The sequence below is a fragment of the Leucoraja erinacea genome, chromosome 11 (genome assembly GCF_028641065.1).
Source record: "Leucoraja erinacea ecotype New England chromosome 11, Leri_hhj_1, whole genome shotgun sequence".
NCBI classification, from domain to species: domain Eukaryota; kingdom Metazoa; phylum Chordata; class Chondrichthyes; order Rajiformes; family Rajidae; genus Leucoraja; species Leucoraja erinaceus.
In genome coordinates this window covers 49,613,098-49,637,086 of record NC_073387.1, presented here as the reverse complement: position 1 = coordinate 49,637,086, position 23,989 = coordinate 49,613,098, and the positions used below count along the sequence as shown (strand labels likewise).

Genomic DNA, 23,989 nt, shown 5'->3' with positions numbered 1-23,989 from the left:
CTGGCAGGAGTTCCATGCACCCACCACTCTCTGTACAAAAAAAAAAACTTACCTCAGCACATTTCCTTCAAACTTTGTCCCCTCACCTTAACTCTCTATACATCTCTGTACATTGAGGAATGATTAAACTATATGCTCAATCTTGCTTTCCATTCTAAAATGCTAATTAATTAAATCTGCACTCATTGACTGTTAAGCAAAAATTAAAGATAAAAACGCCTCGGAATTCCAGATCATTTTGTATAGGTTTTCATCAATGAGTTATAGATATGGAAGAACTTTTGACAGAGTATGCCCTTGAGATACATTCTAGTATTAGATTATTGGCATTATTGATAAACTCTTTTTGCCAATACAAAACTCATTAGATGGTCAAAAATTCTCCTCCAATCCTTGGAGGATAATTGGCTGCTATACATTATCCGTTGTGCTTAGGGAGTGGATGCAAAAGTTGGATAACAGAACAAGTGTGAATGGGTGATCGATGGTCAGCGTGGACTCGGTGGGTCGAAGGGCCTGTTTCCCTGCTGTATGTCAATCAATCCAATCTGAAGAAGGGTCTCGACCCGAAATGTCACCCATTCCTTCTTCCAGAGATGCTGCCCGTCCCGCTAGAGTTACTCTAGCATTTTGTGTCTATAATCCATTTCCTCCTCTGTGTAGTAAGACTGAACAAATTCAGCGTGGCGAATAAAGTTTTTCTGTAATACCAAAACTATTTACAAACTGACAGTACTTAAAAAACTAATTAAATCTCACAATGGTGTCAAAAATATTGCTGGTGATATTTATAGATTCGACAATAGTTAATTATAGCTTCACTTGACACTTAAGTGTGTTTTATATCATACATAATTGCTGATTTGAATGCATGAAAAAATATACATTTACTATTAGACACTGTATGATATTGAATCTCATTTTACTAAACTGTCAATATTATTTGACCCATATGGAGAAAGTTTCCTCGAGATTTGATTTTGGCATGCAAGACATAACCCATCAGAGGTAGGTTCTTCATCAAGTTGTGCAGTCTCCAATTACTAACTTTTGGTTCCTTGGGAATATATCATATTCATTACGGAATATAAACTCTCCCGTGGGATCATTTTCTATTTTTTTTTTCCCCACTATTTCTATGAAGGTTTAATTTTCTTGCATTCAGAATCTTAGAAAGTTGAGTAAGATCCAGCATATATTCCTGTGCAACACTACTTCACTGGTTAAGTCTCCAGAGGAAGTAGGCAGTTACTTAATATAAAATGCACGGATAATAGCAATTAAAGGCCAGTAGCAAGAACCTTGTCTTCCACACATGCGGTGTAACCTCTAATATGTTCTTTTTTGTAGGTGAATGCTGAGGCTTGTCAAATAATGGCCCTTGGGCTCCTTGCTTCATCTCATTCTAAAATTGTGTGATGGGTGTTTGTTTTGGAGAGGGCTGTTATGTGACTTTTGCAGGTTCTGCTTACCCTGATGGTATGCAAGAGTTAACAAACATGGGCAACTGTTTACACTTAGTTTATACCCAATGTAAAATCTGTTTCTTTGTAATTTCTGTATGGAGCAAGCCAAAATATAAAACAGAATTCTAGTCTCAAGAAATGGGACAATTTGATGCTTAATTGTGGACTTTTTAGTTTTGTAGCATTATAAAATGGTTTACTGGTTCTGATTTAAGTATTAATAATGTTTGCATGTGACATTCATTAAAATTATTCTTGCTGTTTCCAGGCCGTGTGACAAATTTTCGGCGAGTTACCTATGTTGTACTTGATGAAGCAGATCGAATGTTTGATATGGGCTTTGAGCCACAGGTAGGCAGTTTGAATGTTTTTTCTCTGAATATGTTGAACGATGGCTTTGACAATTATATAGTTATATTGAAATCGTTAGGATGCGTGTGTGAATAACTGATTAATTCAGAACTGCAACAAACAAAGTTACATAATAGTAACGAAGTAATGCTGTAGCTGGTCACGCTGAAAGGTCATTTGGATCATTTAACAAACCAGTTACCCTTTTATTGCACAGATTATGAGTTAAAAGAAGTTTATAAAGCATGCAAAGCACTTAATTTACATGTAAAGTAACTTGTTTGGCCAGAGCCGTTTATCAACAAGCTGTGCCAAGAAACTGCATTTTGATTCCAATCCATCCTACTAATGAAAATTTTGAAAGACCTGGCATAATAGACCGTCATGGCATGCATTGCCTGCCCCTATCGTTTATCCGTGTAGGAGTGCATACATTGCACCTTTTAGATACAACTTGTTAATTAAAAACCACCACCTCCCTTTCTGCATACAAACTCAAATTATTTAATTTTCATTATTGTCCCAGAATTTGACTTTCATTTGCATGTTGTGGTAAAATGCTACATTGGATCACAAGTTCAGCAGAAATTAATCATTTAAAATATATTGTATAGACCCATTCGTAGTCACGTGTGTGACCAAAAAGATGCAAAATTGCAGAATACATCTAATTCTGAAAGCATCATAGATATATTGTCTTGTACTGTATATATGATTCATTTTTTTCATTTTATCAAGTGAGATTTTTATATATGTTATGCTGACAATGTTTATTTAGGATCAGGGGTAAAATATGATTGGTCACGTGTGTTATGTTACACGGAAACACTTTATAAACTGAATTTGAAAAAGCTAGAATGTTCATATCTTTAGCAGATGCGTTATAGTTCTGTAGGTAGGAAAATAGCAATAAATAAGATTAATCTCTTACAATAGTTTTTTAATGTATTTCTTTGTGATGACATCTGGTCACGCGTGTGAGATTTTGGTTCACTTTCCAAAAAATGGGCCTATAGTGTAGTTGGCTGCGTTATAATGTTCCCTGCTTGTTCCTTCCCTACCTTGATGGGCTGAGATAAGTAATTCATTTAAAAGTAATGCCAACAGACATTTTGTTTTAATTGCTGGTTACATTCATCGTTGAGTGTTTTCATTTCTAACTTTATTAGTTCACAAGAGAAGCAGGCCATTAATATAATCTGATCTGTATTTGTGCTCCACGTAGTCACACAGTATAGAAACAGGCTATTCAGCTCAACTTGCCCATGTTGAACATGATGCCCCATCTACACGTCCCACCTGCCCGTCTTTGGCCCATATCCCTCTAAACCTTTCCTGACCATTCACCTGTCCAAATATCTTTTAAATGTCGTAGTAGTACTTGCCTCAACTACCTCCACTGGCAGCTCGTTCCATAGACCCACCACCCTCTGTGGGGAAAAAGGTGCCCCACAGCTACCTATTAATTAATTAATTTCCCTCTCACCTTAAACCTATTTCTCTGGTTCTTGATACATGAGCATCCTCCCTATTTTAATTAATTTCAATCTTTATTTTCCTCCTTCATTTACTTGCCTAACTTTACTTTGAATCATTGTTTATTTTCCCCTAATACATTCCATTTCTTAGAAAATTTCAGAAACAATCTTTGGCTAAAAAATAGTTTCTCCGATTCCTATTTGGTTTTTATTGCAACTGTCCCAGTTACAGTCTCTAATATTGAAGTGAAACTGGAGTTGTGTCCCTTGCACATTAGGATCAGGGCCCAAGCACCCATATCAGGATGTAGAAACAAAGAACTGCAGATGCTGGTTTAAACCAAAGATAGACACAAAGGACTGGCATGCTCTGGAGAAAAGGGATAGGTGACGTTTCGGGATGGCACCTCTCAGTCTGAAGAAGGGTCCCATCCCAAAACGTTGCCTGTCCTTATTCGCCAGAGATGTTGCCTGCCTGCTAAGGTACGCCAGCACTTTGTGTCTGTCACCCATATTGGGAGTCTTTTCCAAATTGCACTGTAAAAAATTCAAGTTTGTGTTGTGCAAGCTCGAATTAATTGCTTCAGATATTTGATAGCGAAACCAGCAATACATTGAGGCTGTTGGAGTCTGCCATCTGAAAGGTATTTTAGATGTTTATATTAAATTGTTCCATTACAGAGGCAGGAGGTGCTGTAAGTATTACATTTTAATTACATTCTGCTGCTAGCCACTATTTCAGCTACTTATACACCAGTCTTATCACTCTCGCCGCATGCATGAGGTTCTTTTCTTGAGAGTGTCAGGAGAAATATCCTGACATGGTTTTTTCAGGAAATGTATTCAGGACATGAAATATTTAGTTATATACACTGAATACGGGTCTGAACCAGAAATGTCACACATTCCTTCTCTCCAGAGATGCTGCCTGTCCCGCTGAGTTACCCCAGCATTTTGTGTCTATAATATTCAATACCCTGGGCTGAGTAGGAATGCATCCACAGCTCACCTGTAATTTCATTTTGTAACCAAAGATCCAATTTATCTTGTGTCCTCCTGCTGATCTCATTAGTTGGCTTGTGTAGGATCCTGTTTCTGACCCACAGATTAGCTCTGATATTTATCCCTAAGGCTGAACAAAGCTGATGTGGTTAACGATTTTTTTTTGCACATTAGGTAATGCGGCTCGTGGAAAACATTCGACCAGACCGACAAACAGTTATGTTTTCTGCTACATTTCCCAGGGCTATGGAGGCCCTGGCACGACGAATACTAACAAAACCCATTGAAGTGCAAGTGGGTAGTAGAAGTGTGGTTTGCTCCGATGTTGAGCAACATGTGGTAAGTCTTTCTTATGGTGCAAACCACTCACGACCAGTAATTTATTTCCACTCCCACTGATTATTGTTTTAGTGTTGGGTGCTGGTTAGAAATTGTGGTTCAAAATTGCTACCATCTATATTGCTTGGGGAGGCATGGTGGCACAACGGTAGAGTTGCTGCCTTACAGCGCCAGAGACCTGGGTTTGATCCCGACCACTGGTGCTGTCTGTACGGAGTTTGTACGTTCTACCTGTGATCGTTTGGGGTTAACCCCGGGTGCTCCAGTTTCCTCCCACATTCCAATGACGTAAAGGTTTGTAGATTGATTGGCTTTGGTAAATATTGCAAATTGTCGCTAATGTGTAGGATAGTGCTATGGTACAGGGATGGCTGGTTGGCACGGACTCGGTGGGCCAAAGGGCCTGTTTCTGCAATGTATCTCTAAACCAAACTAAAATCTCTTGTTCATGGGGGGGGGGGGGGGGGGGGTAAGAGGGGTGACGTGCTACTACTTATTGGGGATGTTCAAACTAGTTGGCAGGGCAATGAAATCGGGAAGGAGAGTGGCAATTCGGGGTGAGGTTGGGAAGGAGGGAAACAATTGTTCTCCCTATGACCACATGGTTGGCGAACAGGTGCTCCGGTTTCCACCCATATTCCAAAGTCGTGGGCTTGTAGATTGGCCTCAAAATATTTCCTAGTGTGCAGAGAGTGAATGGCACGAACTAGTGTGAAATAATGATTAATGGTCAGCATAGACTTGGTGTGCCCATACTATTTCTCCCAATCAATCAGTTGGGGCGTGGATGAAGTCAAAGGTAATAAACAAAACAAATAGACATAAAAATAAAGCTAAGCAGTCCAGGAGGTCAAAGGTGCTGCATCTGAATGCTCACAGCATTCACAACGAGGCAAGTGCATTAATTATTGACACAAATTGAAGTAAATGGGTTTAATTTAATTGTCATGATGGAAACATGACTACTGATTGACCAACGGGGGGAAGAAATATTCCAGGGTATTCAATATTTAAGAAGGACAATTCAAAAGCGAGAGGGGGTGATGTTAGATTATGTATGAGGGAAAACATCAGTGCATTTGTGAGACATTATCTTAGTTAGACAGTTGATGTTTGGAATCAAGTTGGGTGAAGCTGAGATACGGTAAAGGAGGTTGTAATTATCTATAGACCACAAGAATTGTGATATTGGCATGTATGGGTAAGAAATTAGAGGTTTGAATTGCAGGTGTAATACAGAAATGATGTTAGACTCCAACCTAATGTGCACAAACCCAATTTTTCTACGACAAATTAATTCAAGGAATACTTACCAAATGTTTTACTAGATCAATGCATTGTGGAACCAACTGGGGAAAAAGATAGCTTTGAACCTTGTTTTATGCAGGAAGAAAGGGTTAATTGATCATTTTACTTCCAGTGGCCATTGGGAAACAATGGCTATAATATGATAGAATTTTACACTGGGCTTGAAAATGACATGGTTCAATACAAAACGTAAGCACTTAAATCGCAATAAAGATAAATAAGGTATGAAAGGAGAGTTGGAAATAGTTGACTGGTGAATAAGTTGAAAAGTTTGATGATGGATAAGCAATGGTTAACTTGAAAACAACAGACCTTAAAGTAAGAAAATAAGAAAGTGCATATCTTGTTGGGCCAAGATTGAACTTTTCAGAGATTTGGAAGATGCAAGTTGGAGCCAGAACATGGTGACTCTCTGCGTGCTGTTCCAAAAGAGGATCTAGTGTATGATACCAGATAGCACGTAACAAACATTTCACTGTCTTTGTTTACGTGACAATAAATGAACTAAATTAAACTGATAAAGAAATAATACATCAGCTGAGTTGCCTAAAATATCTATTCCTTGAAGGAACAGAATTGCTAAAGAAGAAATGATTCATATCGTGGCTGACAAGAGAAAGTAAGGATTTAATTGACCAACGCTGTTAGTCGAGTAAAAATAGTACTGCATAGGTTGGAGTTTGAAAGCTGATAAATCTCAAAGACCAACAATCTATTGACACCCTAGTGTTTTAAAATAATGGTTTAAAGACCAGACCCTAGCCCTATCTCTGAATTTTCTTGGGTACAGCGAATAATCCCTGTTGCAGGCATACTGTGGCTTCATTCTTGCTCCCCCTCCTCCTAGTCTCAACAGGGACAGAGTCCCCCTAGTCCTCATCAGCTGTTGCATACAACACATCATTCTCCGACATTATCGCCACTTCTCACGGGATCCCACCATTCGTCACATCTTCCCATCTCCACCCCTTTCTGCTTTCCTCAGAGTCTGTTCACTCTGCAACTCTGGTTCACTCATCCCTTCCCACCTAAACCTCCCTCTCTTCAGGAACGTTCCCCTGCAACCGCAGGAGATGCAGCACGTGTCCTCCCTCGACTCTGCCCAGGGACCCCGACAGTCCTTTCAGGTTAGACAGAGGTTCACTTGCACCTCTTCTAACCTCATCTACTATATTCATTGTTCTTGGTATGTTCTCATAACGATGAGATCAAGCATAGACTGGCCCATTGTTTCAGTGAACACGCGCTCAGTCTGCCTTGACCTACGAGATCTCCCAGTTGTAAAACATTTTAACTCCCCTTCCCGTTCCCATATTGCCCTTTCTGTCCTGGGCCTCCTTCTCTGTCAGAGTGAGGCCAAATTGGAAGAACAGCACCTTATATTTCACTTGGGCAGCTTATGTAACCCCTGTAACCCCTGCATTCCCCGTCCCCCACCCTAGTCGTCCTCCTACTTCCACTGTTTGCATCCTTGTATCCCTTCATTACCATCTCTTCCCCAGCCAACAAAGGGCCACTTCCTCGGTCACCTGTTGCCAGCCCTGACTTGTCCTGGCCTTTACCTTCCTCCAGTTCCCTCCCCTTCACTATCAGTCTGAAGAAGGGGTCCGACCCGAAACGTCACCCATCCTTTTTCTGCAAAGACGCTGCCTGACCCACTGAGTTGCTCCAGCACTGTGTCTATCTTCAGTATAAACCCGCATTTGCAATTCCTTTCTACCCGAATGACACATAACCACTGGAAGATGAACTGATTGAGACAGGTAGTTGGGTGAAGGTAGAGCTAGATTAACTTATCATATCTCTGTCTATGTCCAGGACTGCCACATGGAAGAGAAAATGTCAGCTATGTCAGATAATTCCATGCTTTACCATTGAGTAGGATAATGAAAAAGTAAGGTGTAGTCAATTACTGCATTTTGTCATTCAAGGTCATAAATAATACAAATAATCTTTAACCAAAGTTATTCCTTTTTCTCAGGTTGTCATAGAGGAAGAAAGTAAGTTTTTGAAGCTGTTGGAACTTTTAGGCCGTTATCAAGAAACTGGTTCTGTAATAGTGTTTGTGGACAAGCAGGAGCATGCTGATGGTTTACTGAAGGATTTGTTGAGAGCAGCCTACTCTTGTCTGTCCTTGCATGGCGGTACGTATATTCAGTTACCACATCATACCTGTTATTTATTTTTCTTGTGACTTTCTACCTGTTGTCCTTTACTTAAATAGACGGTCTCGGAGAGTGGGGTTTGTTTCTTATTAGTGGGGAACGTCAAGCTTCATTTAAATTCAGAAGCATGAGGTGACATTAGGACACGCTGCCGAGAACAAAGAGGGATCCACTGGGGGACGGGGGGGGAGAAAACAAAGAGGGACCTGGCGTGGGATCTGTGCTGTTGGCTGCCCCAATACTTCACTGAGCTCGTGAAGTCCAGTGAGTCAGCACCCACTTCAATGGGTTTCCCAGCTTCCAGCAGCAACCTTAAAATCCTTCTGTGTTACCTTGGGTTTATGTATGGTCAGTTTTCAGAGTTTAAGGTCCTTGAATATTTTAACTCATTCCTCAATTGATTAAACCGACGTATAATCTTCAGTTTATGTTGTTTTGAAGGTATCGATCAATATGATCGCGACAGTATAATCAACGATTTCAAGAATGGGGTGTGCCGCTTGCTTGTGGCCACTTCAGTGGCAGCGCGAGGATTAGATGTGAAACAAATGATTCTTGTTATTAACTACAGTTGCCCGAATCACTACGAGGATTATGTACATCGAGTTGGGCGCACTGGAAGAGCTGGTAACAAAGTGGGTATAAAAGATGAAAGATCTTGCTTCGTTGAATTGCTGTGTGTTACATTTGATTAAATGGCATTCTGTTGCTTTTTTGCTAGTAGAACTCTTTTTCTTTTGTAGGGGTTTGCATATACATTCATCACTGAGGAACAATCTCGATATGCAGGTGATATAATTAAAGCATTAGAATTATCAGGAAATTCTGTTCCACCCGAGCTGGAAAAGCTATGGACTGATTTCAAAGAACAGCAAAAGGCAGTAAGTGTAATTATGATAAATCATATAAGTGGGTTAAAAAATTGTCATCTTGTCTATTGGTAGGAAAATGCTGCAGGGTATTTATATTCAAATATAGGTATACTCCCCCAACATGCTGGAGGAACTCAGCGGGTCGGGCAACCTCTCTGGAGAATAAGAGTAGGTGATGTTTTTATAACAAGAGGAGTTGAGTATAGGAGCAAAGAGATCCTTCTACAGTTGTACAGGGCTCTACTGAGACCACACCTGGAGTGTTGTGTGTAGTTTTGGTCTCCAAATTTTAAGAAGGACCTTCTTGCTATTGAGGGAGTGCAGCGCAGGTTCACCAGGTTAATTCCTGGGATGGCGGGGCCGTCATATGCTGAGAGAATGGAGGGGCTGGGCTTGTATACTCTGGAATTTAGAAGGATGAGAGGGTATCTTATTAAAACATATAAGATTATGAATAAATAAACTGATAAAGTGCAAATAACAGAAAATGGGTTATTAATAATCAGAGTTTTGTCTGAACCAGGTTTAATAGCCTGATGGCTGTGGGGAAGTAGCTATTACTGAACCTGGTTGTTGCAGTCTTCAGGCTCCTGTGCCTTCTACCTGAAGGTAGCAGGGAGATGAGTGTGTGGCCAGGATGGTGTGGGTCTTTGATGATACTGCCAGCCTTTTTGAGGCAGCGAAATCCCCTCGATGGAAGGAAGGTCAGAGCCGATGATGGACTGGGCAGTGTTTACTACTTTTTGTAGTCTTTTCCTCTCCAGGGCGCTCAAATTGCCGAACCAAGCCACGATGCAACCGGTCAGCATGCTCTCTACTGTGCACCTGTAGAAGTTAGAGAGAGTCTTCCTTGACAAACCGACTCTCCGTAATCTTCTCAGGAAGTAGAGGCGCTGATGAGCTTTCTTGATAATTGCATTAGTTTTCTCGGACCAGGAAAGATCTTCAGAGATGTGCACGCCCAGGAATTTGAAGCTCTTGACCCTTTCAACCATCGACCCGTTGATATAAATGGGGCTGTGGGTCCTAGGACCTCGTGTCGACCATGCTGCGAGTATGTCGAGGGGAAACTCTTCTAAACTTGCGAATTAGGTCCCCGCAGTGGGACAGTCCATGAAGGGGTAAGCAATTTTGCACGGCGATGAGGAAACACTTTTTTCACACACTTGTGAGTCTGTGGAATTCTCTGCTTCATAGGGCGGTAGAGGCCGGTTCTCTGGATACTTTCAAGAAAGAACTAGATAGGGCTCTTGAAGATAGCGGAGTCAGGGGATATGGGGAGAAGGCAGGAACGGGGTACTGATTGTGGATGATCAGCCATGATCATATTGAATGGCAATGCTGGCTTGAAAGGCCGAATGGCCTACTCCTGCACCTATTGTCTATTGGGTCAGGTTTCCTTGAATCTGAAGAAGGATTCCGACCGAAACGTCGTCATCTCCTTTTCTTCAGAGATGCTGCCTGACCCGCTGAGTTATTCTAGCATTTGTCTTATCTTTGGTGTAAACCAGCATCTGCAGTTCCTTCCTATACATACATGAAAGGTTTGTTTGAGAAGGACCTAAATTTTAAAGCAGGAGTCGGCAACCTTGTTCTACCTAGGAGCCGAGACGCATGTCTGTGAGCAGATGGCGGGCCACATCTATCACGTGTACGCATGGATCCCACCCCGGTTGGCAGGCATCAAAAAAGGTGGACAAAAATGCTGGAGAAACTCAGCGGGTGAGGCAGCCTCATGCGATCTTTGCAGGACTAACCCCGCTGTGTTTCTCCAGCATTTTTGTCTACCTTCGATTTTTCCAGCATCTGCAGTTCTTTCTTAAACGTGTTCACAGAAGGTGCACGGCCGTGCCGGCGGCTTTGTGCAGGATGCAGTACCGCCAGAGCACGGCCGTGCTCGGGGCGCCCGCCCATCGGTGGGCCGGGTGATTACGGGGGAAGAAATACGCCTGCGAGCCGGATGATTTCGGGTTACGGGCCGCATTCGGCCCGGGGACCGTAGGTTGCCGATCCCTGTTTTAAAGACTAAAATAAGAAGCAACAACTTTGATCTTGTTAACCACTTCTTTTATGTTTTCTTAAGGAAGGAAAGACAATAAAGAAGTCTAGTGGCTTCTCCGGGAAGGGGTTTAAATTTGATGAGACCGAACAGGTCCTGGCTAACGAAAGAAAGAAACTACAGAAAGCAGCTCTAGGTTTGCAGGATTCTGATGATGAGGACACTGCGGTTGATGTAAGTACGTAAGGCTATCTGTGGAAGTATTGACGATGGGAATTATGTACATTGCCAAGTTCCCTTACTATCAACTTTGAATTTAGTCTGTTCAGATCACCTATAGTAGCAAACGCATTTGAATTGCTTGTTCAATTCAAACTTCACTGCATCTTGATGTGCTGTATCGTTTGGTTCTTTGCAGATTGATGAGCAAATTGAGAGCATGTTCAATTCCAAGAAGCGGGTAAAAGATATGGCCATGCCAGGATCTTCTAACACCCCGGTGCCATCTGCTGGCAATGCAGAGAAGCTGGAGATTGCCAAGCGGTTGGCATTGAAGATCAATGCCCAGAAGAACCTTGGTGCAGAAGCACAGGTAATAGGTGTCTAATGTAAATTGGTGGCTTATTAACTGGTTAGAACCATTTTAATATAATCTTCAGTTGAATTAAAATACGGTTAACTGAAAATGAGATTTATTTTCTCATTTAACTGAAAATTAGATTAAATGAGATGTTAAATGGTCAGCTCGACATAGATCACAAGACCTACACCAAACCCAAACCAATTAGGAGCAGACGAGGGCATTCGATCCAATTTGTGATCCCAGCTACAAAGACATATGTGTACAGCAATTCGTTCTTCCCACGCACAATTAAAGCATGGAATAATCTCCACCCTCCTATAGTTACCCAACTAGATGTAACTAAATTTAAAGTAGCTCTTTCTTCCCAATAACCCTTTCTGGCTTAAGTCCTCCCTCCACCACCTCCAGTTTAAATTCCATTTGGAATATTTTGGAGGACCAGGAAACCAAGAACCAAGATGTGGAAAACACGAGAAGTTGTAAGAAAAACGTGAAAATTTAGCATTACATTGTTTCCATGATCTGTATTCAACCTGTTAAATCACAGAACCCAAAATATAACCTGTTGACATCAAGTGTAACCTGATGGAGTTATACCACCTTCGCTCATCTAATTCATTCAAAACTATCCAATTCTACAGAAAGAATATAAAGTATAAAGATGTTTGGTATTGTTCTATTATTTGAAATTGTATATTACTTGGATATCCATGTCAGTGAGTGATCATAGTTGACAGCATTTTATTACTATTAGGACATCATCCTAGGAATCGTGGTAAACTGTTCCCTGAATTCAGTTAATCCATGATATCATTTGGTTTTCGCATTCTTATAATGTGGGAAACTGATTATTTGGTGAAAACCTGTCAAATGATTCTTGTTACTAAATTGCTATTGTTGGATACATCATCGTCCAAGAGAGCCAGACCATACTACTTTGGTACTTTTACCGCTGCGTTTGATACTTGAACAGCTTACAGTCACGGTGGCTTAGTGGTAGAGTTGCTGCCTGACAGCGAATGCAGCGTTGGAGCCTCGGGTTCGATCCTGACTATGGGTGCTGTCTCGTACGGAGTTTGTACGTGATCTGCGCGGGTTTTCTCCGAGGTATTCGGTTTCCTCCCACACTCCAAAGACGTACAGGATTGTAGAGTAATTGGCTTGGTAAATGTAAAAATTGTCCCTAGTGGGTGTAGGATAGTGTTGATATGCGGGGATCGCTGGTCGGCGCGGACCCGGTGGGCCGACGGGCCTGTTTCCGCGCTGTATCTCTAAACTAAACTAAGCTTACGTGGATAGACATTTGAACGGATACATAAAACACTTGGTACAGTAGACTTTACTTTAGAGACACCGCGTGGAAACGGGCCTTTGCAATCACCCCGTATACCAGCACTATCCTACACACTAGAGACAATTGACAATTTACAGAAGCCAATTAACCTACAATCCTGTACGCCTTTTAGGAGTGTGGGAGGAATTCGGAACACCCTGAGAAAACCCACACGGTCACAAAGAGAACGTATAAACTCCATACAGACAGCATCCGTAATCAGGATCAAATCCAGGTCTCTGGAGATGTAAGGAAGTAACCCTGCCAACTGTCCAACCATGGTACATGGGTCCGGAAAGGGATAGAAACATAGAAAATCGGTGCAGGAGTAGGCCATTCGGCCCGTTTCGAGAACTGCTCCGCCATTCGCAATGATCATAGCTGATCATCCAACTCGGTAGCACTGTATCTGCCTTCTCTCCATACCCCCTCCGATCCCTTTTGCCACAAGGGCCACATCTAACTCCCTCTTAAATATAGCCAATGAACTGGCCTCAACTACCTTCTGTGACAGAGAATTCCAGAGATTCACCACTCTCTGTGTGAAAAATGTTTTCCTCATCTCGGTCCTAAAAGATTTCCCCCTTATCCTTAAACTGTGACTCCTTGTTCTGGACTTCCCCAACATCGGGAACAATCTTCCTGCATCTAGCCTGTCCAACCCCTTAAGAATTTTGTAAGTTTCTATAAGATCCCCTCTCAAATCTTCTGAAAATTCTAGCGAGTACAAGCCGAGTCTATCCAGTTTTCTTCATATGAAAGTCCTGACATCCCAGGAATCAGTCTGGTGAACCTTCTCTGTACTCCCTCTATGGCAAGAATGTCTTTCCTCGGATTAGGAGACCAAAACTGTACGCAATACTCCAGGTATGGTCTCACCAAGACCCTGTACAACTGCAGTAGAACCTCCCTGCTCCTGTACTGAAATCCTTTTGCTATGAATGCTAACATACCATTAGCTTCCTTCACTGCCTGCTGCACCTGCATGCCTATTTTCAATGACTGGTGTACCATGACACCCAGGTCTCGTTGCATCTCCCCTTTTTCTAATCGGCCACCATTCAGATAATAGTCTAATTTCCTGGTTTTTCCACCAAAGTGCATAACCTCACATTTATCCACATTATAGTGCATCTGCCATGCATTTGCCCACTCACCCAGCCTATCCAAGTCACCTTCCAGCCTCCTCACAGCTAACGCTGCCCCCCAGCTTCTTGTCATCCACAAACTTGGAGATATTGCATTCAATTCCCTCGTCCAATTCATTAATATATATTGTAAATAGCTGGGGTCCCAGCACTGAGCCTTGCGGTACCCCACTAGTCACTGCCTGCCATTGTGAAAAGGACCCGTTTACTCCTACTCTTTGCATCCTGTCTGCCAGCCAGTTCTCTATCCACATCAATACTGAACCCCCAATACCCTGTGCTTTAAGTTTGTATACTAATCTCTTATGTGGGACCTTGTCGAAAGCCTTCTGAAAGTCCAAGGGCCAAACATGAGCAGGTGGGACTATCTTAAACATTTTGGTCAGCATGGACCAAGAATTAGGCTGAAGGGTCAGTTTCTGTGCTGTATGACACAATGACTCTAAAATTGTAAAAAGAAAATTACATTGGAACAGAACAAAGATACATATTTATATTAACATGAGTTTTCTCCATTTTGAGATCACATAAAAAAAATACTGTTCTGCATTCTCTGGAAATATCATCAAATAAATTTAATTGAATCTTGTATATACCATAAATCAGCCTCAGAAATAGACAGTGTTGTATATGAAAAAGCCAAATATACCCAGATGAAAATTTGTAAAATTAATGGTTCTCTGTTGCTTTAGCAGTGTATTAATATGTGATGGCTCTTTCATTCGTATTCTGCTTCTAGTTACTGTGGAAAACAGTGTCCACTGCACGTTTATTTAACTTGGTTGCCCGCTGTGCACCAGCAGGTCAGAAATGTGATTCAGCTAACGTATAATTGCTAACCGGACCTTGTCCACAGCTTCATAAAAGTACCTAGCAGCAGCTGCAAGTACTTACTACTCATAAACAAGGCAGCCAATTGATGTTTCAGGTGGTAATAATTGCGTGCAACTAGAGCACGAGTTTGAAAATCCAAAAACAATGGATGTTAGAAAGAAGAAAAATATCTGAATGGAACATGACTCCGAAATTTAGAAACCAGGAACTGCAGATGTTGAATTACACATCTGTAGGGACACACCAGGGACAATTTACAAAAGTCAATTGATCTACAAACTTGTACATCCTTGGAGTGTGGGAGGAAACTGGAGCACCCGGAGAAATCCCACGCGGTCACAGGGAGAACGTACAAACTCCATAGAGTCAGTACCTATAGTCAGGATTGAATCAGGGACACAAAGTGCTGGAGTAACTCAGCGGGTCAGGCAGCATCTCTGGAGAACATTGATCGGTAACATTTTGGGTCGGGATCCTTCTTTAGATTGATCTCAGAAGAGTCCTGACCTGAAACCTAACCTATCCATGTTCTCCAGGGATGCTGCCTGACCCGCTGAGTTACTCCAACACTTCAATAAATCAAGTCAAGTCCTGATGTTACCGCAACCCTTCCTTTTACTTTTCCCTACCATAGTCCTCCTTTGTTGACTCTCCTAGTCTGTCCCATCTCTTGTCCCTGAACTCTAGCCTTCAACATATTTCTTACCATCCTTTAACTTTCTTCCCCTTCAATGGCCTACAATTATAACCTCTCTTGGGCCTTCTGTGCAGTAGAATACTACGAGATCCTGTGCATAAAACATGTAGGCTCGCACTCCCCTCATCAACATTATCATGTGTCTTTTGAAGGCGAGAACTATTTCTAAGCTCGCAAATCTTGATTCTAGACAGGTCTGAGCACTGTCCAAATGTTTTCTTTCTGTAAGAAAATACTGTGCAGATGTACCATTACAGGAAGTAAATTGAGCAAAGCAGATTTATTTTTGTTACCTTATCTCTGGGTTGATAAGGAATTTGGATGGAGCAGAGGTAGAGTTGCTGCCTGACAGTGCCAGAGATCCAATCTTGATCCTGACTAACGTTACTGTTTACAGAGTTTGTACATTCTCCTTGTGACTGCAAAGGTTTTCCCCGGGTGCTCTGGTTTCCTCTCACACCTCCAAAGACTTGCGCAGAGCTGCCAAGTAGTACGGATTTTCCATTTTTTTGTATGGAAATGCGATAAGATTACGGATGTGTAGATTTGCTCTGTAAAATACAGATATTTTTTTTTAAATCGGCCCGACTTCCTGTTTCATCTTGCTGCTTAAAAAATGCAAGGATATAAAAAGTCACACTGTAACTCTAAAAATTATAGCAGATTAAATCTATTAGCATTTTAAATTTCAAGATCTGAATAATTATTTTTGTAAGCTTTGATCTGCCTGTCCCGCTACAGATTTAAGCAGCGCTGTCAGTTTAGCGCGTGGGAATTTAAACAAACAGCGCTATGGGTTCCAATTATAACGCTACCAACTGGAGAGCTATTGTCTTTACACATAGTGCTATGGGCTTTACACACAGCGCTAAGGTCACAGCGCTATTGTTCACAGACTGTTCGGGGAGGGAGAAGGAGTGAGAGGGAGAATAAGAGAGGGAGGGAGAAAAAAGGAAGGAAGGGAGGAAAAGAGAGAGAGGGAGGGAGGGAGAGGGGGGGAAAGAGGAAGGGGGGAGAGAGAGCGAGAGAGGGAGGCTTCCAAAATGGCTTCTACATCATCATCTGGTGCTAAAAGCAGGAAGCAGCCGTTCAAACAGAAGTATGCAAAGAGATGGCAATGAATGCACTGTCAAGTAGGGTGCATAGAAGACATGTCAATTGGTATTAAAGTTATGCATTCTTGTACTCTTATGTGGGTATGACTGCACATAAATGCGTAATGCGTTCAGCAAAACGTAAAAATACTGATTTCCTCAACAAAATACTGGTACTAGAAATACAGAAATGCTCTGACAAAACTTGGCAGCTCTGCTTACAGGTTTGTAGGTTAATTTGGCTTCTGTAAATTGTCCCTAGTATGAAGGGTAGTGCTCATCATAAAATTAGAAGTGTACGGAGATTGCTGGTCGGCGCAGACTCTGTGGACTAAAAGTCCTGTTTTCATGCTGTATCGAAAAAAACTGGCTTAGAAGCTTTATCGATTCACAATGTGGGTGACAGTTTCATTTCTTTCGGATTGAAGTTTGTGAATGGAAACATCTAATGGATCAATCTTGGTTGTGGTATCTATCATTAATTTGAATCTGAGTCTGAAGGATGGTCCCAAACTGAAACATCGCATTTCTATGACCTCCAGCGATAATGAGTTACTCCAGCACTTTGAGGTTTATTTCGTAAGCCACCATCTGCAGTTCCTTGTGTACCCATGAATTTGATTCTTGTGGATTGGGGTGGGGTAATAATTAAATTTAAAACTCCTGTAATATTTCTTTATGCAGAATTATGGAATTTGCCATCTGATGTTAATACGGAATGAATGGTGTGCCTGAAATAAAAATGGAAAATGCTGGAAATGTGGAAAGAAAAACAGAGTTCATATTTTTTGGTCTGAGGTTCCCTCTGTTTCTCTTTTCAAAGCTGCTGCCGGACCTGTTGAGTTTTCCAGCAAATTCTGTTGTTGTTGCAGATTTCCAGCATCTGGATTCTTTTCAGTTTTCGAGATGTTTGAGTCTCATTCTTCAAGGCAGAGTATGAAAGGAGACTACAAAGAGGACTACTGGGGTGAATTGGCACCTGTTCATGAGCCTGGAGGTTCAGATGTTCTGACATCAAGTTTTTCAAAAAAACATGAAACTTTCATTCATGCAGTGGAGCAGAACCTAAAGTACTTCATAGAAAAGAATGGTCTCAACCCGAAACATCGCCTATTCCTTCGCTCCACAGATCCTGCCTCACCTGCTGAATTTCTCCAGCATTTTTATCTACCTTTCATAGAAAATTAAACTACTTTTTTTTGTTACTTGACGTGATATAGATCACGTATTTGTACATGCAATCAAAGCTTTTCACTGTACCTCGCTCGGTACACGTGACGACAATCTAAACTCAGAAACTCATAGGATAAGTTTCCACTTTGTGTATTGGAGCTGTGAAAATTGGTTCTATTAAAGGAAAGGGGTGGAGGGGTGAGGGGAGGGTGGAGTAGAATCTGTGTCAGTCTGTTTTAATGGATTCTTCTGACAACCTTGACAAAGGTCATTTTCCGATTCACCTTAAATGGAGTGTAGAGAAGGGCAGAAAAGTGCTTCATTTTTATGTTATTAAATTGTGTAAGAATGTGCATAACATTGTACATTGTGGCACAACTCAGCTTGAGAATTTGAAAAAGTAAGATTGTGAACGTGCACTATGGGTTCTGATAAGTGCCATTATTATAAATATGAATCTGAAGCGTCCCAAATCATGTGCTATACTTTTTATATTACAGTTTAATACATTCCCCCCCCCCCCCCTCCCCCTTTTTAAATCCAGGATGTAATGCAGCAGGCCACAAACGCTATAATGAGGGGGCGGACTCTCCAAGCGCCGACCGTCTCTGCTAAAACAATTGCCGAGCAGAAAGCAGAAAAGATCAACGCCAAGCTCAACTACGTGCCAGCAGAAAAACAAGAAGACGAGAAACCAGAAAATGCACAAACGGAATCATTCAAAAGATATGAAGAAGAGCTTGAGATAAATGACTTTCCACAGGTACGTGGTTCTTGGGTGGATGGGGATTAAAATTACAAGTTGACCGGACTTGTTACTGCTGAAAGCTTGGATGCCTTAATAATACCTATCAATGGAATTTATCGGATGTTATACAGATTTTCAATTAATGCGTGAAAATTATTACATTCATGTGATGAACTAAATGCCCATATGTTAATCACATCTAAAAACCATTATCAAAAACTGTCTATTGAGCTCCATTGTAGTGGCCGCCAGCTCTGACTGCTTGCTTGTATCTTTCCTCATCTGACCTTGCGTTCTTTTTCAGTCTCACTGTCTTCAGTATTCATAGTCATAAGATCATAAATGGCATAAGTATTACATAGAACATAGAAAAATATAGCACATAGCAGGATTAGATTTAATATGGGGTTGCATTTTTCAAGAGTAAACCTTTTTATATGGACACAAAATAATATAGAAGTTGGTAACTTTTCTGCAAGATGATCAAGGTCAATAGTTGACTTTGAGATTACTTGTTATTTTGTAATTTAAAATTATTAAAGCATATATTAAATTGAATTGCAACTTAGATGAAGAAGAGGTTGTGTTCCTGACAATCTTTGTTTTCCAACTGCATTGTCTTTGTGCAACGTTTGGAATGACAAGTTGCCCACTAGCTAACTAATATCCCAGTCTACACAATTCCTTTAATTTTGACCATCAAATGCCATTTTAAAACTCTCCCCTTATCCCTTTAATCTTTGCCTCTAACATGAACAACATTGACCATAATGGATTGTTGCTTCCAGCATTCTTGGCCACCTTTCTCATCATTTGTTGACTTGTTCTACCTCCCCAGAATATTAAAATAGCTCTAAACAATATTCCCTAAGATTGATGGGTTTTTGATCTTTGACCACTCTGCCATTTTTGGGATATTCGAGTTGCCTCATCCTGTGTTTCTCCATTTAAGTGGAACTTCCATTATTTATGAGAAGAACCTTTTTCACACAGAGAGTGGTGAATCTCTGGAACTCTCTGCCACAGAGGGTAGTTGAGGCCAGTTCATTGGCTATATTTAAGAGGGAGTTAGATGTGACCCTTCTGGCTAAGGGGATCAGGAGGTATGGAGAGAAGGCAGGTACGGGATACTGAGTTGGATGATCAGCCATGATCATATTGAATGGCGGTGCAGGCTCGAAGGGCCGAATGGCCTACTCCTGCACCTAATTTCTATGTTTCTATATTATTTAGTTCCATTGTTAACAGGTTAATATTGAGATAGAGCATGAAAATAGACCAATGATCACCCTGGTTTATACACTGGTTCTATGTTATTCCACTTTTGCATCCTACACACTCGGGGCAATTTACAGAAGCCAATTATCGTACAAACATGCACGCCTTTGGAATGTGGGAGGAAACCAGAGCATCTTGAGAAACCCATGTGGTCACGGGGAGAACGTACTAACTCCATGCAGAAAGCACCCATAGTCAGGATCGGAAACAAGGTCTCTGGCTGCTGTAAAGCAGCAATACTGCCGCGTCACTGTGCCGGCCTCTTTAATTGTTTAAGATTATTTAAATAGCTTCTCATTTTGAGCTGAATCTTTTACAGACGGCCAGGTGGAAGGTCACCTCCAAAGAAGCCCTGCAGCGGATCAGTGAATATTCAGAAGCTGCCATCACCATTAGAGGCACTTACTTCCCTCCAGGAAAAGAGCCAAAAGAAGGAGAACGGAAAATATACCTTGCGATTGAAAGTAAGCAAAGATGATTATATTTGCAAAATCATTGCTTTGGGCAATGATTTCAAAGACCACAATAGTTTCTTTAGACTTTAGAGATACAGCACGGAAACTGGCCCTTTGACCCACCGAATCCGCGCTGACCAGAGATCACCCTGTACACTAGCACTATCCTACACACAAGAGACAATTTAATATTTTACCTAAGCCAATTAAACTACAAACCGGTACGTCTTTGGGAGGAGATCGGAGCACCTGGAGAAAACCCACACGATCACACGGTGAATGTACAAACTCCATACAGACAGCACACACAGTCAGGATCATACCTGGGTTTCTGGCTCTGAGGCAGCAACTCAACCGCTGCCCGACTGTGCCACCCAAGCCAAGTCAAGTCAAGTTTTATTCGTCACTTGCACATGAAAGTGCAGTGAAATGAATTTGCCAGCAGCGGTACAATACAAAAGAACACACAATACACAATAAAAATGTAACACAAACATCCACCACAGCATTCATCACTGTGGTGAAAGGCACACAATTTGGTCAGTCCTCCTCCATTTTTCCAAACCTCGTTTCAGTTTCCTTCAGGTGTGGAATAAATGCACATAATCCTCCAGGCGTTTCAGCAAAATCTAACTTGCATGTTTTATAAAAGCAAAATACTCCAGGTGCTGGTTATCTGAAATAAAGCAGAGATTGTTGGAAATACTCAGCAGGTCAGGCAGGATCTTGAGAGAAAAACAGTTAACATTTTGTCAGTTTTTCAGTAGGTCTGTATCCAGTTTTAATCTGTTTGACTACTTTGGTAAAAAGACAGCAGAGCACAAGGCAAGTAGAATTCTGGGTGGGAAATTGAAGTGAAGAAAATTCAAAGAACCTGTTGTAATGTGAGCACCAGCATAACCTCAGCTGCTTCAACTCTGCATTCCTGTCTGTTTTCCACAGACCACCCTGCCAACACCAGCAACCTTTCACATTGGTAACTGAGGTCATGAAATAATCATATTAATCATTAAAACAATCAACAGCTTAATGTCCATTATGGAAGGAGATTTGGCACCTTATTCCGTCTAGTCTATATACAATCCCAGACTCACTACAATGCTGTCACAACTCACCATTGATCAAGGTGCTCAGTTAGGCCATTTCATGATCTGTCCGAAGCTGCCTTGGTCCAAATGACTGAAGAAGGGTCGCCACTCGTAACGTCACCTATTCCTTTTCTCCAGAGATGCTGTCTGAGACCCGCTGAGTTACTCCAGCTTTTTGTGTCTATCTTTGTTTCAAATGACATTCTCTCTTGAATGATGGTTTACGCTTCTCCTTTTTCTTTTATTTGTAATGTATTATTTGATTGCCCACTTGACGACCCTCTTACTGATCAATATACATTCTTTTCAATCCTCTATTTCTCAGGTGCGAGTGAATTGGCTGTTCAGAAAGCTAAAGCTGAGATTACAAGACTTATTAAAGAAGAACTCATCAGACTGGTAAGAGCCTTAATGGGATTTTTTTTTTTTTTTAATATATCACAATCTTCCAAATACTTTTAACAAAAATCACAAGATAGAATTATCTTTTGATTGGATAAAAGCTCAGTCTTCCAACACATATGTGAAAAAGTAAGCTTTATGTGAATTAATATTATGTTTCAGTTTCTGTAACATGGAAAATATTACCATTCTGTGATTAACCATATAACCATATAACAATTACAGCATGGAAACAGGCCATCTCGGCCCTTCTAGTCCGTGCCGAACACTAATTCTCCCCTAGTCCCATCTACCTGCACTCAGACCATAACCCTCCATTCCTTTCCTGTCCATATAACTATCCAATTTATTTTTAAATGATAAAATCGAACCTGCCTCCACCACCTCCACTGGAAGCTCATTCCACACCGCTACCACTCTCTGAGTAAAGAAGTTCCCCCTCATGTTACCCCTAAACTTCTGTCCCTTAATTCTCAAGTCAAGTCCTCTTGTTTGAATCTTCCCTACTCTCAGTGGGGGGGAAAGGGACACAAAGATAGAGAAGTAGCATGTTGGAAAGTCACTTCATGTTGATATTTATTCTCCACATAACCAAATACTTCTTAATTACATACACGCTGGTCTCATGCCCTTTGAATTCCTTTTCCATCATTGAATTATACATCTGGCTCAGTCATTTTTCTGCACCGTTTCTGCCGGAAGTGAATTCCACAGCATCACAGCTTCTAGTAAAGAAGTTTCTTCTGCAATCATCTAAATCTCCTGAAAGTAGTATCTTATTCTTGACCATTAATAATGCTTCACTTCTATTTACCCTGATGGTATTAAACATTCCTATCGACCTTTTGCTATGTAATCTTCAAATAATCTTCAAATAAAATTTCCTCTCAGATTTACATTTTTCTTGCTAGGATGCATAATGAATTTGCACTCAACACTTACAGTAAGCTGAATTGTATATGTCGGCTTTTTAATTTGTTCATGGGATGTGGACATGACCAGTATGGCGAGCATTTATTCTAAATGAGTATTCCATTTTCTCAAAAGTTTCAATAAACCATCAATTTTTATTGTTTTCTAACCTATTTACCGGTGGCTTTTGTTTTGATGGATTTTGACCCAAAATGGATGGCATTTTGATGAATTTCTTTACTATGAAGAAAATACACTCCAGCATTATTTTCTTTTTGGAGGAAACACACAGTGCTGGAGTAGCTCAGTGGGTCAGGCAGCGTCGTTTGGGGGGAAATGGATAGGCGACGTTTTGGGTCAGGACGCTTCTTTGTTCAACGCACCCATAAATAAGGGATTTAAAGTTTATTTTGATGGGGATTTGAATTTTGGTAATGATTAAAAAATAATGATAATATTCTGGAAAATCCACATGTTAGCACCGTAACTTATTAACATTTTATTTTTGTTCCAGCAAAATTCATACCAGCCAACGAACCGTGGCCGATACAAGGTTTTGTAGGAATCCTGTAAAATGTATGTTACACGTATACAAATTGATTTTAACGTAGTTTATTATTGTGCTTTCATTGATTTATTCTCTCCATAATGTTAAAATTACAATACATTTGAATTTTTTATTTTTTTTTTTGCTATTCTACACAATCTGTAGAATTTGTGAATTTCTGGAAACTGTGGTTCTACAGTAATAGTTTTCTGATGTTAGATTTTCCCTAAAACCAACTTATTGTAAGTGAACAAAAAGTACTTATGCTTTTGAAGTGTAAAAAAATGTTGCATTTTGTATCCTTGGATTACAGAAATGTCAAGAAAGTCAAATAAAACAAATATTATGTTTAATTTCAGTGCTTCGTTAATCACCGAACTTGTAATATTTGTTTGAAATGATACAGATGATAATCATTGTGTGCTATCTTTTGGATGTTACATTTCTCATCCCCTTGTCAATGGTTCAACGTGAGTTTTAAGATGTCCATAAAGTCGGATTTTTTTTTGGGGGGGGGGGGTTTATGATGGGGATGGAGTCTTTTTTAATCTTAAAAATAAGAAATATTTTAAAACTAATGAAAGACTCGCACTGAGTCGCTTTTTACATTTTAATTTCTGCATGAAGAATTCGTTTTTCTTGGAGAAAATCCACATTATTTTGATGATGAAGAAAATCTCGCACATTCTTGGATATTCCGTAAACAATAGACAATTG

General features: G+C 40.7%; 1 protein-coding gene across 4 annotated transcripts in view; it reads left to right on the top strand.

Annotated features, from left to right (window-relative positions):
- Positions 1-23,625, top strand: part of ddx46 (DEAD (Asp-Glu-Ala-Asp) box polypeptide 46) — a 52,212-nt gene extending 28,587 nt beyond the window's left edge. For all 4 annotated transcript variants that reach the window (XM_055643221.1, XM_055643220.1, XM_055643219.1 and 1 more), the window contains 11 exons: positions 1,735-1,817; positions 4,472-4,636; positions 7,926-8,088; positions 8,551-8,744; positions 8,853-8,990; positions 11,065-11,214; positions 11,399-11,572; positions 18,387-18,605; positions 20,188-20,332; positions 21,737-21,810; positions 23,240-23,625. In XM_055643221.1, coding sequence (XP_055499196.1) covers positions 1,735-1,817; positions 4,472-4,636; positions 7,926-8,088; positions 8,551-8,744; positions 8,853-8,990; positions 11,065-11,214; positions 11,399-11,572; positions 18,387-18,605; positions 20,188-20,332; positions 21,737-21,810; positions 23,240-23,287 — 1,553 coding nt within the window. In that variant the 3' untranslated portion in view covers positions 23,288-23,625. The remainder of the gene's footprint in view (positions 1-1,734; positions 1,818-4,471; positions 4,637-7,925; positions 8,089-8,550; positions 8,745-8,852; positions 8,991-11,064; positions 11,215-11,398; positions 11,573-18,386; positions 18,606-20,187; positions 20,333-21,736; positions 21,811-23,239) is intronic.
- Positions 23,626-23,989: the final 364 nt, after the last annotated feature.